This window comes from Pan troglodytes, chromosome 21, assembly GCF_028858775.2.
Source record: "Pan troglodytes isolate AG18354 chromosome 21, NHGRI_mPanTro3-v2.0_pri, whole genome shotgun sequence".
NCBI classification, from domain to species: Eukaryota; Metazoa; Chordata; class Mammalia; order Primates; family Hominidae; genus Pan; species Pan troglodytes.
In genome coordinates this window covers 38,297,615-38,313,380 of record NC_072419.2, presented here as the reverse complement: position 1 = coordinate 38,313,380, position 15,766 = coordinate 38,297,615, and the positions used below count along the sequence as shown (strand labels likewise).

Genomic DNA, 15,766 nt, shown 5'->3' with positions numbered 1-15,766 from the left:
CAGCAGAGAGGTGTTCAAGTGAAGAAAATGCGAAATGTCTGCACCAGCCCTCCCTCTTGTGTCGGGAGGGCCCCAGGGCTCAGGGTGGCATTCCTCCATCAACCCATTCAGGTTAGGGGGATCCCTAAGGAGGCCTGGGCCAGTTTGGGGGATTCTCTAGAATTCCAAGACTTCCAGAGAGCACTTTGAAATGTTCTCAGGGAAAAAGCAATGGGACTATTTCTCCAGGACCTATTCTTCCAGGAACACACATACACACACACGTGCACACACACACACACGAACCCTAGGATACTATGAAGAGCTTTCACCTTCAACTCTCTTTCTGGGGACAACCCAGGTTCATGTCATATTCTGCTATACCTCTCATATCTTCCTCATGCCCCAGCCTGGGTAGGGAAAATTCACTTATTTACTCAACAGAAATCCACTGAGTGTCTTGTGGGTGCCAGACATGTTGCTTGAACAGGTGATGAGCCCGGCAAAGCCCCTGCAGGTGGTAAGTACCATAAAGAAAAGATAAAACAGGCCGGGCATGGTGGCTTACACTTGTAATCCCAGCACTTTGGGAGGCCGAGGTGGGCGGATCACTTGAGGCCAGGAGTTCGAGACCAGCCTGGCCAACATGGCGAAACCCCGTCTCTACTAAAAATACAAAAAGAAGATGAGCATGGTGGTGCACGCCTGTAATCCCATCTGCTCAAGAGGTTGAGGCACAAGAATTGCTTGGACCCAGGAGGCAGAGGCTGCAGTGAGCCGAGATCGTGCCACTGTCCTCCAGCCTGGGCGACAGAGCAAGACTGTCTCAAAAAGAAAAAAAAGATAAAACAAAGTAACAAAATATGACCTGTAGAGAGCTTTTTTGGATTGGGCGTTCAGGGAAACCTGCTTTGAGGGGGTGAGATTTTAGCAAAGATCTGAATGATGATAATAACTGTGTCGCATAAGAATATTCTAGGCAGAGAGAACATGAGGTGCAAAGGCGTGGAGGTAGGTAAGAGCTTGGGTGTTCATGGAACAGCACAGAGGTCAGTGTGGCCAGCAGAAGATGCCACAGAGAGAGTGGGGAGAGTTGAAGTTGAGAGGGAGGCCGCCAATCATGAACTGCCTTGTAGGTCAGGAGAGGAGGGTGGATTTTATTCTGAGCGTGTTGGGGAGGTATTAGAGGCCTTCGAGCAGGAGCGTGACACGTTCTGATGTACATTTAAAGATCATCATGGCTGCTGAGTGAATAATAGACTGCGTGTAGGATTCTTATTCACACCAGGAGCCCTAGAAGCCTCTGATGAAAACACAGGGAGTATATCTTGCAGACATTTTTACTTACAAGGGTTTGGACAAAAGAGGTTGAAGATGAACCCTCAGATGCCCAGAAAGCAGCACTTTTGGTTTACAAACTGGGCTTGAGCTCTTTGAGGCAGGAATGATCATGATCTCTGTTTTACAGACATGGAACCACTTGTTCCAGATCACACCACCAGGAAAATTCTGAATGTCAGGCTCAAACCAGTCTGAGGACTCCCAATCCAGTGCCTCCTGCTGCCTCTAAATAACCCAGCACTCCAGTGCTCCGGCAGACTGCAGCTGGGTGCAGTCTGATGAAATTATTCTGGAAGTGAGGGCGTCTGACTAGACAGAACAATCAAAGCACCACCGGCTGGCTTCTCAAGGTCTGAGGCAAGTGGGTGGCGCACTTGCAAGGGGTGGACAGCAGGGGGCACCCGAGGCAGTTAGAATGGAGACCCATGCTTTGCTTTTTTCTTTTCTTTCTTCTTTTTTTTTTTTCTTTTGAGACAGGGCCTTGCTCTGTCACGGAGTACAGTGGTGGGATCACAGCTTACTGCAACCTGTGCCTCCTGGGCTCAAGCAGTCTTCCCACCTCAGCTTCCCAAGCAGCTGGTACTATAGGTGCATGCCACTATGCCAGACTAAATTTAAAAAGAATTTTTTTTTTTTTAATAGAGAAGAGGTCCCACTATGTGGCTCAGGCTGGGCTTAAAGGATCCTCCTGCTTCAGCTTCCCAAAGTGCTGGGATTACAGGCCTGAGCTGTTATGCCCAAGGGAGACCCAGAGACCCAAATTTTTCAATAAAAACTTGGAAGAGACTCTGATTTTGTTTAGAATAGTGGGGGGTGGGGACGAAATGGGGATGAGGTTGCCAGGGTGGAGTGAGACAGCATCTTGGCCCTGGGAGTGTGGGAAATTTATGAGTCCTTAGATGAACAGTTAACAAAAGTTATGATGCTAATGGAAGGCATCATAGCTTATTTATAAGATGATACTTAAACACTTATGTGACATTTACCATGTGCTTTGGAGGAGGCACTTTTGTTATCAGCCCCATTTCCACAGATAAGAAAACTGAAGCCCAGAGAAATAGGTAAGTGGCCCCAGCTTACACAGCTTGCAAGTTGCGGAGCCAGGGCTGGAGCTCCAAAAGCGCTGCTTGGGGTCCACGCACTTACCTGTTACTTGGCCCAACTTTTTTGCCTTGCTTTTCTTCTGGAGCAAGGACTAATGCTGGTAGTTACCACTGTTTGATGCTCACTGGCAGATGCTCATATGCTACTGATTTTCACAGGAGCTCGATGGGGCAGGGATGACACCCCACTTAGGAGACAGCAGAGGGTAATAGCTAAATGGCTCTGGAGCTGGACCAACTCAGCTTGAGCGCTGCAGCTCTGTGATGTCAAGCAAGTTGTGTCATCTCTCTGTACCTCACTTTTCTTCTCTGTAATAGCACCTGGTTCCAAGGGGTCATGTGAAGATGAATCCCCTAAGCCTACATCAAGGGCTTAGTAGAGTGTTTGGCACATAGTTAAGTATTTATTTAAAGAGTGGCTCCCAGTGCTCCCAGTGGGGGAAAGTGGCACTCAGAGAGGTTAAGCAACTTGCTTGAGGCTACACAGGCAGAGCTGAGATCAAAACAAAACTCTGTGTGACTCCTAAGCCCAGATGCTAATAGTGTTGCTTCTCAAGGGTCTGCTGACTGAATGAATAACGAGTAGGTTTATTGGGCCCAGGTGTAAGCACTGTGGGTTGATAAGGTGGTGAGATTTCATGACCCCCAAATAGGGTGCCATGAGGTTGGGCACCCTTGGGTTTGCTTCCAAAGAGTATCAGGGAGTCACAGCATCAGAGCTGGAAGGACCTGTAGAGCTCTTCAAACTGAATCCTATGGATGCCTCAAGGTTATATGGGGTTGGGGGAGACAAAAGAAAGGCCACAGATAAGCCCCCCACTCTGCTTCAGTCAGAGCAGCTCTGTTTTGACCTGTTTGTATATATGCAGCTACTGAATAACATTTCATGTCACCCACAAAGCTGTGACTACAGAAACCCCACATGTGTGGTCCAGTTCTCCACCTGCTGCTCCAAGCTGCCTCTCTGAGTCTGGAGGTGAAGACCAAAGCCCCAGGTGGGCTCCTTTCTGTCCCTGGGCTCTGAATCTACCTCTGCTTCTGGACAGATGAAGGCCCAGAACCTCTTTTCCTCCCTTGGTTCGTTTTCCCCTCTGTGAAACGGGCAGAGTGGCTCTTGCCCTGGTCGGTGACTGCTGCCCAGCAGGGTTTCTGCTAGTTTGAAGATGATAATTTAGCAACAGACCAGTCTATTGTCTCCCAGAGGACCTGGCCCATTGGAGTGAAAACACATTTCCATATGCCTCTGGCATTCCAGGCTCTGAAAGTAGAGTCTTTTGTTACACTTTGTGGTGTCCTCTGGGCCCCTGAATTTGCATACTCAAATGAGCCCTGCCCTTGGCATCTCCAGCAGGCCCAGCTGAGGCCCAGGCAGGGTCTCACTCAACTCCCACTATCCCTGGGCTCCTGCTGAGTAGGCTGAACTCCTTCACCTACTTTTGCACAGGCTGTTTCTTTTGTCTAAAAGACCTTTACCTTTTCTCTTCATCTACTGAACTTCTATTCATCCTTCAGGCTCGGCCTAGAGGCCACTTCCTCCAGGAAGCATTCTCTGATTGCTCCTGGACCAGGCTAAATGCTCTAGCTATGCACTCTAATACCACCCCGTCCTTACACTCTGTTTTCCCATACATCAGAGAGAGCATGAGAGAGGACAGAAGTGAAAAAACTGCTTAGGCTGGGGGTGAGAGGAGCTGCAAGGGGCGTGGGGAACATGAGAAAGAAAATTAGGTTTTCAGCAGTGTTTTTGCGATTTGTGAACATTATTTACTTTGTTAGATACTGTGCTCTTTTGACTCAGCCAGGACCACTTGGGTCATGGTCTCTAAGAGATTTGGTTATTTAATACTCATCTTCCCACCTGGACTGTGAACTCTATTAGGACAGGAACATTTTCATTTTGTTCACTGCTATATTCCCCATAATTAGCACAGTAACTTATGCAAGCCACTTAACCACACTGGGGCTCAGTTTCCACATCTGTACTTTACTTCTGCTCTATGCTTCAATTTCCTATTCTGTAAAATGGGATGATAATTACCTACTCTGTAGCCAGACTGTTACATTGTGGGGGGTCCCTGGGATTTGTGTTCTTGGTCAGTCCCCTCCCACACTGATTCTGGGCATGGCTATGTGACTTGGCCAATGAGCCATTAGCAAGCCTGATGCAGGCAGAGGCTTAATGAGAGCCTGCTCATGAAGGCTTGGCCCCTGGTCCAGCTCTGTTTTGGAACCCAGCTGCTGCGCCATGAAGAAGCTCAGGCTGGGTGATTGGGTGGTGAGGGGCTATGTGGAGAGACCCTGGAGGCTGAGCCATGTCTTGGACATTCTAGCCTGGGCAAGTGCCAACAGTACATCTGCACCTCACTTTACCATGACGAGCAGAAGAACCACCCAGCTGAACCCAGGCAACCCACAGGATCATGAGAAATAACAATTGCTGTTGTTTCAAGCTACTAGGACTTGGATGGTTTGTTATACCAAAATAGATAACAAAAATCCCAGCCTATAAAGCTTTTAGGATGATTAAATGAATGAGTACATGTATAATAAAATATATGCAAAAAACATAGTTTTATACTGAGCTCTCAATACATTTTACCCATTATTACTGCTATCATCATAGTATGTGGTCAGTAAATATTTGGCAAGTAAAAAAATCGAATTCCTGTTTCCCTTCCCCGCTTCCTCGTTAGGCTCTCACCTGGGCTGAGAAGTCAATGAGTTTTGGCAATGGCTGCTTGCTGCCCTCATCACTTTTCAGAAAGTCCAGCAAGCTTCCTATATGGGGGAGAGGGGAGGAACATTTACTACTTTTACTATTTAATGGCAAAAACCACAATTACTTTTGCACCAATCTAGTACTTTAGTGTGTGGTGAAGATTTTTCATAGTAGTGGATTTAAATACGAATATTTGTTTGCAATTCCTAGTGTTTGAGAAAGAGAATTTGAGTTTTAGTGAAGTGACTTTTTGATTGCTAGATGGATTCTGTGACTGAGACAGCCCCTGAGCCTGGATGGCTGGGATCATGCCTTCACAGGACTGGCATAATTGCATAGTTAAAATGAAAAAGGCTTGAGGTTTCAAATCGCACTAAATGGGATTGCATGAGATGATTCTGTTTATCAAAAAATGGGCAGAGTGGCTAGGCACGAGGCTCACTCCTGTAATTCCAGCACTTTAGGAGGCTGAGGTGAGAGGATCATCTGAGGCCCAGAGTTTGAGACCAGCCTGGGCAACATCGCAAGACCCCATCTATAGAAGAAATTTACAAATATATATGTTAGGCCAGGCTCAGTGGTTCATGCCTATAATCCCAAAGCTTTGGGAGGATCACTTGAACCCAGGAGTTTGAGACCAGCTGGGGCAAGATGGCGAGACCCTGTCTCTAGAAAAAAATTTTAGAAGCTGGGCGCGGTGGCTCATGCCTGTAATTCCAGCATGGTGGGAGGCTGAGGCGGGCGGATCACAAGGTCAGGAGATAGAGACCATCCTGGCTAACATGGTGAAACACCGTCTCTACTAAAAATACAAAAAAATTGGCCAGGCATGGTGGCAGGCGCCTGTAGTCCCAGCTACTTGGGAGGCTGAGGCAGGAGAATGGCATGAACCTGGTAGGCGGAGCTTGCATTGAGCCGAGATTGTGCCACTGCACTCCAGCCTGGGAAACAGAGTGAGACTCTGTCTCAAAAAAAAAAAAATTTTTTTTAGAAATTAGCTGGGTGTGGTAGTGCATGCCTGTAGTGCCAGCTACTGGGGAGACTAAGTCGGGAGGATCCTGGAGCCTGAGAGTTTGAGGCTACAGTGAACTATGATCACGCCACTGCACTCCAGCCTGGGCAGGCAGAGGGCAACCCTGTCTCTAAAAATGAATATGTAAATAAATAAATAAAATTAGCCGAGTGTGGTGGCGTGGGCCTGTGGTCCCAGCCACTCGGGGGGCTGGGGTGGGAGGATCACTTGAGCCCAGGAGTTATGATTGCACCTCTGCACTCCAGCCTGAGTAACAGAGCAAGATCCTGTCCCTAAAAAACAAACAAACAAAAAATGGCAGGGGTTGAAAATGGTTGTGAAACAGTGGCCTAAAAAAATTCCCGGAGAAATCCTGAGTTGTGGCAGGGCGGGGGTGGGGGCAGAACTGCTGCTTTGCCAGCTCCCTCTCCCAGGGCGTTGGCAAGTACAGGGAAGGTGGCTGATGCAGGAGAGTGGCACCCCCACCACCCATGCCATACCCTGGCCTCTAAGGCTCACTGTGAACCATAAGCCCCTTCTCCCATCGCCCAGGAGTATTCTGGCCCCATTCCCTTCTCCTGGTAGCCCCTTGTTCTCCCTTCCCCTTGGTGACCCCTTAACATGATTTCACCCCACTAACCAGGAGGGCTGGATTGTTCCACATTAGATTCTCAATGAGTACTTGTTGGAAGAGCTCCTGGCCAGATTGGGGCCATCTCAAGGGCAAGAACCATGTCCAAGCCACCCTTGAGCCCGCAATTGACCAGTATAGGCCACAGCCTGCACCCCCAGCCCCAGCACGCAGCACCTTTGGCCATGAACTCCGTGATGATGTAGATGGGCTCCTTGGTGACCACTGCATGAAGTTTGACCAGCTTGTCATGCTGCAGAGTTTTCATCACGTTGGCCTCTGCCAGGAAGGCCTCCACCGACATGCTCCCTGGCTTCATCGTCTTCACTGCCACCTTGGTGTGCTTGTTGTAGGTGGCTGGAAGGGGATAGAGAGCAGGGAAGGTGGTCAGAACCCACTGGTCTCCCGTACCACCCTAGAAGGCCCAGCTGCAGACCCGCCTCCTCCAGAAAGTCTTTCCTGCTCATCTCAACTCTCAGAGAGGGAAGCGAAATCATGGGCTTAGGCCTCAGACAAATGTGGGTTGAAAGGCGGGTTCACCACTTCCCAACTGTGCACACTAGGGCAAGTGGCTTAACGTCTCTGAGCCGTGGCTTCCTCAGCTTCCTCATCTGTAAAGTGGAAATGGTAAGCTTTGCCTTTGAAGTGCTGTTGCAAGGATTTAAAAATAGCTCTAAGTGGCTCACGCCTGTAATCCCAGCACTTTGGGGGGCCGAGGTGGGTGGATCACAAGGTCAGGAGTCGAGACCATCCTGGCTAACACGGTGAAACCCCGTCTCTACTAAAAATACAAAAAATTAGCCAGGCATAGTGGTGGGCGCCTGTAGTCCCAGCTACTGGGGAGGCTGAGGCAGGAGAATGGTGTGAACCCAGGAGACGGAGCTTGCAGTGAGCCGAGATTGAGCCACTGCACTCCAGCCTGGGTGACAGAGCGAGACTCTGTCTCAAACAAACAAACAAACAAACAAAAGACCCAAACAAATAAAAATAGCTTTAAAACACTACTCAGGTTATGTCACACACATACACTGCCCACTTTAATCTTAACACTGCTCTTAAATAAATGCCAGACTTACTATGACCCCCAGGCCCTACATGGCCCAGCCTCGTCCACCCCTCTGGCCTCATCAGCCACTAAACTCCCCTTGCCTTTTATGTGCCAGTCACCCTGCAGGTCACTCAGTCCCTCAAGCACCCAACTCACCTCCCACCACAGGGATTTGGCACATGCTGTTCCCTCCCCTCACCCCACCCTGCTTCATTTGGTGGGTCTTGTCAATTTTATAATTGCTTGGGTTTCCATTTTGCCTTGGCTTCCAGGAAGCTCCAGTCCAGAACCGTGGGCTTCCTGTAGTAGGAGTCTAGCGTCTTATATGATATTTTTGGCTTTCAAATCTCACCACTCAGATCTGTCTTACCTTCCTCTCCATATTTTCTTTTTTGTCAAATTCTTTTTAATTTTATTATTATTTTTTAGACAGAGTCTCACTCTGTCTCCCAGGCTGGAGTGCAGTGGGGCGATCTCGGTTCCCTGCAACTTCCACCTCCTGGGTTCAAACGATTCTCCTGCCTTAGCCTCCCGAGTAGGTGGGATTACAGGCTCCCACCACCACGCCTGGCTAATTGTTGTATTTTTTCGTAGAGACGGGATTTCACTATACTATCCAGGTTTTTCTCAAACTGCTGACCTTGATTGATCCACTTGCCTCGGCCTCCCAAAGTGCTGGGATTACAGGCGTGAGCCACTGTGCCCGGCCTTGCATGCAGCAGAATCGCAATAAATACAGTCGAAATACATGGATTTTAAACTTATTTTATCTGGCTGAGTTGTTTGCATCCCTGTAAGTTGTCTTCGCTCCCATTTGGAACGCTCCCATTTGGAACGTATTAACACAGCAGGCTGCCCCACACTGGGCTGGCACTGCATCTACCCCACAGCCCTGCAAAGCAGGCAATGTTGTTCTTAAGTTCTTGGGGAAAATCAGCAGGTGTGAGATGTGCCTTTCTGATTTTCCCACAAGACCCTAACAGTGCTGGGCACACAGCAGGTGCTCAGAATAACCTGTTCATCAGTTGCCTGGAAATCTCCAAGCTGCATTTCCCCATTCTTAATTTTCATCATCTGAAAAGGTCTCTGGTTATCTCAATCCCAAACTGATAGGCAGTCCCCCACTCCGTATGAGGGAGGGATTCCTCATCCATGACACCTGCTTCCCAGAAGGAAGTTCTTGACCACTACAGGACTGGTCTCAAAGGCAAATCAGTGTTTGCACAGCAAGACAATTTGGTTTGCTATCAGGGAACTGCTTCTTTATGGCTATTATTTAAATCTCCCCCTCTGCCTTGGGTAGCATTCCCGCTTTGCCATAAGGTGTTCCTGGAAGCAAGTGACCTCCCTCTCCCCTCCACCCTCTGGCCCCGTGGGCTGTGGCCCTGGGTCCTTACCCATCCAGACTTCCCCAAACTGCCCAGCTCCAAGTTTCTTCTCCAGCTTGAGGGATTCCCGAGGGATCTCCCAGGCATCTTTCTCCCAAGGCTTCTGGGGCTTGGAAGACATGCAGGGCACCGACAGTTTCTGGCAGAGCCCGTCGTTCCCCTCTGGAACAGAGTCCCTGGTCAATTGAGAGCAACAACCACCGAGCCAGCCAGAGGTTGCTCCTTGGAGGCCGCCCTGCCTGGTCCACTGGATCTCTCCAGTGTTCCACCTGGTTGCCACCATCAGAGACATTCCCAAGCAAGCAGAGTGTGACGGGGTGCCACCTCTACATCTTGGCCACCTCACCCTCCTGCTCAACAGTCCTAAGCCTTCAGAAGCATCCAAAGCAACTATCTGTCTAGGGGATGGCCAGGAAGGACACGGCAGGTCTCAGGGGCCACAGTGCATCCGTGACTAGGAGTCTGTGGGCCCATTGTGGTGGGGATGTCACCCCTGGGGTGGGACTCACTCTTGTAGTGGTCCACCAGCTCCTGCAGAGTGCTGAAGGTGCTTCGGGGGGATATGTAGAAGCCCCCGTTGTCCAGGGTCCGGATCTTGTAATGTTTCACGGTATCTCCCTGCCGAGGGTCGTAGTCTCGCACGGACAAAGAGTAGCTTCCTGAATTGACCAAAGAGAAACCCCTCAGAATGGCATCTTGGAGGCCTGCCACCTTGCATTAGCACTCTGACACCCTGTAAGGCTACCGCTGGCACCGTCCTGACACCTGGGCAGAAGTGCCTGAGGGTCTGAGTGGGCTGTGGGAGCCAGGCATCCTGGGCTCTCATCCAGGCTCTACCACATCCACCCGTGAGACCTTGGCCATGTGACTATGTCACCTCTCTATGCCTCAGTTTTCTCATCTGTAAAATGGGAATAGTTCTCACGCCTCCCTACCTGATCCTATTGCCTGACGGCTAAAAGAAGTAATGCCTGTAAACTACTTGGAAACTGAACACTCTGCAAATGTTGGCTATCATCATCATCATCTTCATTATTTCTGATCTATTGTTCCATCTTTCTATCATCTACCCTACAAAAAGCCAAGAGACCATAGTATACTTTTTACTTTTTCATAAAAACTCAGGCTATGACTTTTCTGGAAAAAAATCCAGAAATCCAGTCCAGTTATTGAAATGTGAACATGCTGTGGTAGGCTGAATAGAGGTCCCTCAAGATAGTCATGCCCTAAACCCTGGAACCTGGGAATATGTTACCTTACATGGTAAAAGGTACTTTAGAGATGTGATTAAGTTAAGGATCTGGAGATGGGGAGATTATTCCAGATGATCCAGGTAGCCCCAGTGTAATCCCTTGGGTCCTTGTTAGAAGGAGGTAGGAAGGTCAAAGTGGAAGAGGTGAAGATGGAAACAAGAGCTTGGACAGATGTCAGGAAGGGACGATGAGCCAAGGAATGCTGTAGCCTCTGGAAACTAAAAAAGGCAAGAAAATGAATTCTCCCCTGAAGCCTCCAGAAGGAACCAGCCCTGCTGACATCTTGAGCCCAGTGAGGTCAGACTGCTGATCCCCAGAACTGTTAGAGAATAGACGGGTGTTGTTTTAAGCCACTAAGTTTGTATTAATTTGTTACAGCAGCAATGGGAACCTAACATACATATTAGGCTGGTGCAAAAGTAATTGCAGTTTTTGCCATCAAAAGTAGTGGAAAAAACTGAAATTACTTTTGCACCACCCTATATTATCACATAGAGCAGAAACACATAAGTCTTTCAGCTCATGACCACCGTTTTGCTATTTGTGAGCTGTGTGCCCTTAGGCAAGTTATTAGTCCCTCTGTCTCAGTGTTCTTTACCATGATAATAGTACAATGTCATAGGATTTGGGAAGTTTAAACTTTATTTTGTGTGTGTGTGTCAGAGTCTCGCTGTGTCATCCAGGCTGGAGTGCAGTGGCGCAATCTTGGCTCACTGCAATCTCTGCCTCCCAGGTTCAAGCAATTCTCCTACCTCAGCCTCCTGAGTAGCTGGGATTACAGACGCCCGCCACTACGCCCGGCTAATTTTTGTATTTTTAGTAGAGATGGAGTTTCGCCATGTTGGCCAGGCTGGTCTCCAACTCCTGAGCTCAGGTGATCCACATGCCTCAGCCTCCCAAACTGCTGGGATTACAGGCTTGAGTCACCTCACCTGGCCAGTTTATACTGTTGAATGAATAATAGCTTACCGTACATGCCAGGCAAGTTCAAAGCACTCTGCGTAGATGAACAATGAATGAATAAGAATAATATTCATTATAATGAATTATAACTATATAAATTATAATATTATTTATTTAATGAATGAATAACCTCATGGGGTAAGGGTTTTATAATATCATCATCCTCATTTACGGATGAGGAAACTGAAGCCCAGAGAGGTGAAATAACTCACCCACAGTCACACAGCTGGTAAGTGGCACAGCTGGGATTCAAATCCAGGCAGCTGGCTCCAGAGCCCCTCTCAGCCACTCTGTCCCAGTCAGGGGCGAGACTGGCTTGGTTGCTGCTGGATGGGGTGTGGCAGGATCCAGGAAGCAGCAGGGTGGGATTCACAGGTCTCATGCTGCAACTTTTATTAAATCGGCTAAAATTCCCAACATGCCCCATCTCAGAGAGCTGTGAAAGCTGGACCAGGCTCATTTTCCTGCCCCACAGATCTGTGATGGTTTCTTTGATTTCTCTGCCCTTGTCTGCAGGATGGACCAGCCCAAGCCAAAAGCTGTCCTGGGCACAGCTAGAGAGGAGAAGCGCTGGGCTGTGCACAGCTTTGTCGTTTTATCTCCTTTTCTTCCCCCTGGGGGCTTGAATGGGGCTCGTTGGGTGGGAAGAGACAAAGCCCAGGCATTCACTGAGCTGCCACACTGATTGTGAGTAGCATTATCCTAGCCACATGAAAGCTTCGCCAATTCAGATAGCTGAGGGTCAAGTAGAAGGCCACATGAGGAACATGCCTTTAATCAATGTCCCCAAATCTGTTTGCTTCAGGGTACCGTGAGGTCACATATTATACAATATACTTGGCTTATTTGAGTCAAGCAGTTGTGAACCTAAATGTATTAGTAAAGGTGCACTTAGCACATGAAATCTGAAATCATAAGAATCCTACTGATGTTCATTCCTTTGAGGCAATGAGCCTCAATCGATGCCAGTTTGAGCTACGCGATGTTTTCCAGGCCTGTTCTTGCCATCCATGCACCCAATCAGCATGAATCCACCCTTGCAGCACAGAAATTCCAGGAAGCTGGTCACCTGACATTAAAACTTCCAAAAGCTTCCAAGGAGCATTTTCAGCAGAGTCCCAGAGAAGGCTGGCTTGAGTCTCTTCTGGCGACCTCATCCTACCTCATTTCCTTATGGAGGGAGGAAAGGAGGAATGAGGCTTGTGGATAAGATCTATTGTAATGGGTATTTTGTTTTATTTTTTTAGAGATGGGGTCTTGCTCTGTTACCCAGGCTGGAGTCTAGTGGCTCCATTATGGCTCACTGCAGCCTTGAACTCCTGGACTCAAGAGATCATCTGGCCTCACCCTTCCGAGTATCAGGGAGTACAGATGTGCACCACCATGCTTGGCTAATTTTTAAAATTTTTCATAGAGATGGGGTCTCACTATGTTGCCCAGGCTGGTCTCGAACTTTTGGGCTTAAGTGATCCTCCTGTGTTGGCCTCCCCTACTTGATCTGTTATGGGTATTTAAAAAAACCAAAACAAAAACAATCCTGACACTTTGTAATCCTGACACTTTGGAAGGCTGAGGTAGGCAGATTGCTTGAGTCCAGAAGTTCGAGGCCAGCCTAGGCAACATGGCAAAACCCCATCTCTACTAAAAAGAAAGAAAGACAGAAAGAAAAGATTAGTCAGCATGGTGGCACTTACCTGTAGTCCCAGCTACTCGGGAGACTGAGATGGGAGAATCATTTGAGCCCAGGAGGCAGAAGTTGCAGTGAGCTGAGATTGTGCCACTGCATACCAGCCTGGGCAACAGAGTGAGACCCTGTCTCAAACAAAACAAAACAGGCCAGGCGCAGTGGCTCACGCCTGTAATCTCAGCACTTTGGGAGGGCGAGAGGGGTGGATCGCAAGGTCAGGAGATCGAGACCATACTGGCCAACATGGTGAAACCCTGTCTCTACTAAAAATACAAAAATTAGCTGGGCATGGTGGCGAGCACTTGTAATCCCAGCTACTTGGAAGGCTGAGGCAGGAGAATCGCTCAAACCTGGGAGGTGGAGGTTGCAGTGAGCCGAGATCGCACCACTGCACTCCAGTCTGGCGACAGAGTGAGACTCCATCTCAAAAAACAAAACAAAACAAAACAAGAACCAAAACAAATGAAAAAACAAGTCAGTGAAGATCAAGCTTCAGCTGGATGTTTCTTTGTTTTCAGGGCCTAAGCCACCTGGCACTAGTTCCACTGACCTAAGCTGGCAGCTATGGTGGATAAGAAGGGCAGAGCCAGGCACAGAGCCTCAACCCTCCCCAGCTCAGGTGGCCAAGAGCAGGAGAAACCTGGCAGCCACAGCACCTGGTTGGGTTTTTCAGCCTTTCCCAGGGCATTTTCCAAGGAAAGGGTGGTGGCCAGCCCCACCTGGGGCACCTCGGCAGGGAGGACAAGGTGGGGAGGGCTGGTGTCACCTTTAGTGGTCTCGCTATCCCGGATCATGAAGGAGCCCAGCATGTTGCCGGGAGCCAGCAGTTGGCGCTCTGCGTCCTTCCGGCTGATGCCCTTGAAAAACCACCTGATGGAAAAGGGAGGGGACAAAGGTGAACCTGGGGTCATGCAGTCCTGTCCGGCCTACACAGGATGCCTGTGGCCATGCAGGTCCCAGGGGAATGTCAGGATACAGAGGGTCTGGCTTCCTGCAGCATCAGTTTTACTCAAAGATTTTTTGGGGGAGAGAAGGTAAAGGAGCCATTCTTTTGATATCAAAATAGACATTTTACCCAAAGTGAATCCTGTTTGCTGAGACTGAAGCCTATGCAATTTGGAGTGGGGGAACTTCCTTTAAGAAAAATAATACAGCATTAACAAGTGCAAAAAGCTGATAGGTCATTTCAGCGCTGCTCGCTGTGAGGGACAGGGAGATGGACAGGAAGACAGAGTGGAAACAGACAGCAGTCTTAACCAGCTGTGGTCAAAGTCTTACTTTTGCAGGTTTCACAAGCATACAAGACCACGGGGAAGATCCTTCTTGGGACCTTGGAAGCCTGTGAAGGGCCTGAGTTTCGTTAGCTTTACAACCAATCCTCCTCCGCGTATATGGAGTTGAATATAAAGTTGGCATGAACTTCTAAGCTACAATGTGAGATTGGAAAGAATTTTATACTTAGGATTATATCCTGGGACATTTTCTTCATTCTTCCTGAATATTGAGATATTTGGGTGGAAAAGTTCAAGCAGCAGCAGTGGAATCCATTCCCACCTTCACTAGGGTGAGGAGCAGTTGGAAAAAAGCCCCAGACCTGACCTCAGCCTACCTTGGCTCTGCCACAAACCTGCAGTGTGACTTTGAGCAAGTTGCCTTCCTCTTTGGGCCTTTGGTCCCTCTGTTATCAACTGGGGAGGAAGTTAACATCTATCTTGCTATCCACCCAACAGCTCTATGGAGTTGTCACCTTTATCATTCCCCCCCACTTTTTTTTTTTTTTTTTTTTTGAGACTGAGTCTTGCTCTGTCACCCAGGCTGGAGTGCAGTGGTGTGATCTGGGCTCACTGAAACCTCCGCTTCTCGGGTTCAAGCAATTATTTTGCCTCAGCCTCCCAAGCAGCTGGGATTACAGGCACCCACCACTACACCCAGCTAATTTTTGTATTTTTAGTAGAGACGGGGTTTTACCATGTTGGCCAGGCTGGTCTCGAACTCCTGAACTCAGGTGATCCATCCACCTTGGCCTCCCAAAGTGATGGGATTACAGGTATGAGCCACTGCTCCTGGCCCCATTTTATGGATGATGAAATTGAGGAACAGAGAGGGCAAGTAACTTGCCTAGAGTCACACAGCTGGGAAGTTGTAGAGGCAGGATTTGAAGCTAGGCAGTCTAACTCCAGAACCCAAGCTCTGAATCACCATGCTATGTTGCTCATCTACCTTCTTTGCTTTCATGTTGTAAAGTGACTTGTGCCATGGTAAAATATTCAACTATGTAAGACTAAGAACTGTCTCCCCCGGCTGGGCGCGGTGGCTCACACCTGTAATCCCAGCACTTTGGGAGGCCGAGGCGGGTGGATCACGAGGTCAGGAGTTCGAGACCATCCTGGCTAACATGGTGAAACCCCATCTCGACTAAAAATACAAAAAAAAAAAAAAAATTAGCCGGGCATGGTGGCAGGAGCCTGTAGTCCCAGCTACTCGGGAGGCTGAGGCAGGAGAATGGTGTGAACCTGGGAGGTGGAGCTTGCAGTGAGCCGAGATCGCGCCACTGCACTCCAGCCTGGGCAACAGAGCGAGACTCTGTTTCAAAAACAAACAAACAAACAAACAAACAAAAAACCAACTGTCTCCCTGACAAT

The 15,766-nt window shown here is 48.7% G+C and overlaps 1 protein-coding gene across 6 annotated transcripts in view; it reads right to left on the bottom strand.

Annotated features, from left to right (window-relative positions):
* HCK (HCK proto-oncogene, Src family tyrosine kinase) overlaps positions 1 to 15,766 on the bottom strand; it is a 49,416-nt gene that overhangs the window by 7,944 nt on the left and 25,706 nt on the right. For all 6 annotated transcript variants that reach the window (XM_063802814.1, XM_016937657.3, XM_063802813.1 and 3 more), the window contains 5 exons: positions 13,891 to 13,994; positions 9,731 to 9,880; positions 9,231 to 9,383; positions 6,963 to 7,142; positions 5,125 to 5,201 (listed from right to left, as the gene is read on the bottom strand). In XM_063802814.1, the coding sequence (XP_063658884.1) occupies positions 5,125 to 5,201; positions 6,963 to 7,142; positions 9,231 to 9,383; positions 9,731 to 9,880; positions 13,891 to 13,994 (664 nt within the window). The remainder of the gene's footprint in view (positions 1 to 5,124; positions 5,202 to 6,962; positions 7,143 to 9,230; positions 9,384 to 9,730; positions 9,881 to 13,890; positions 13,995 to 15,766) is intronic.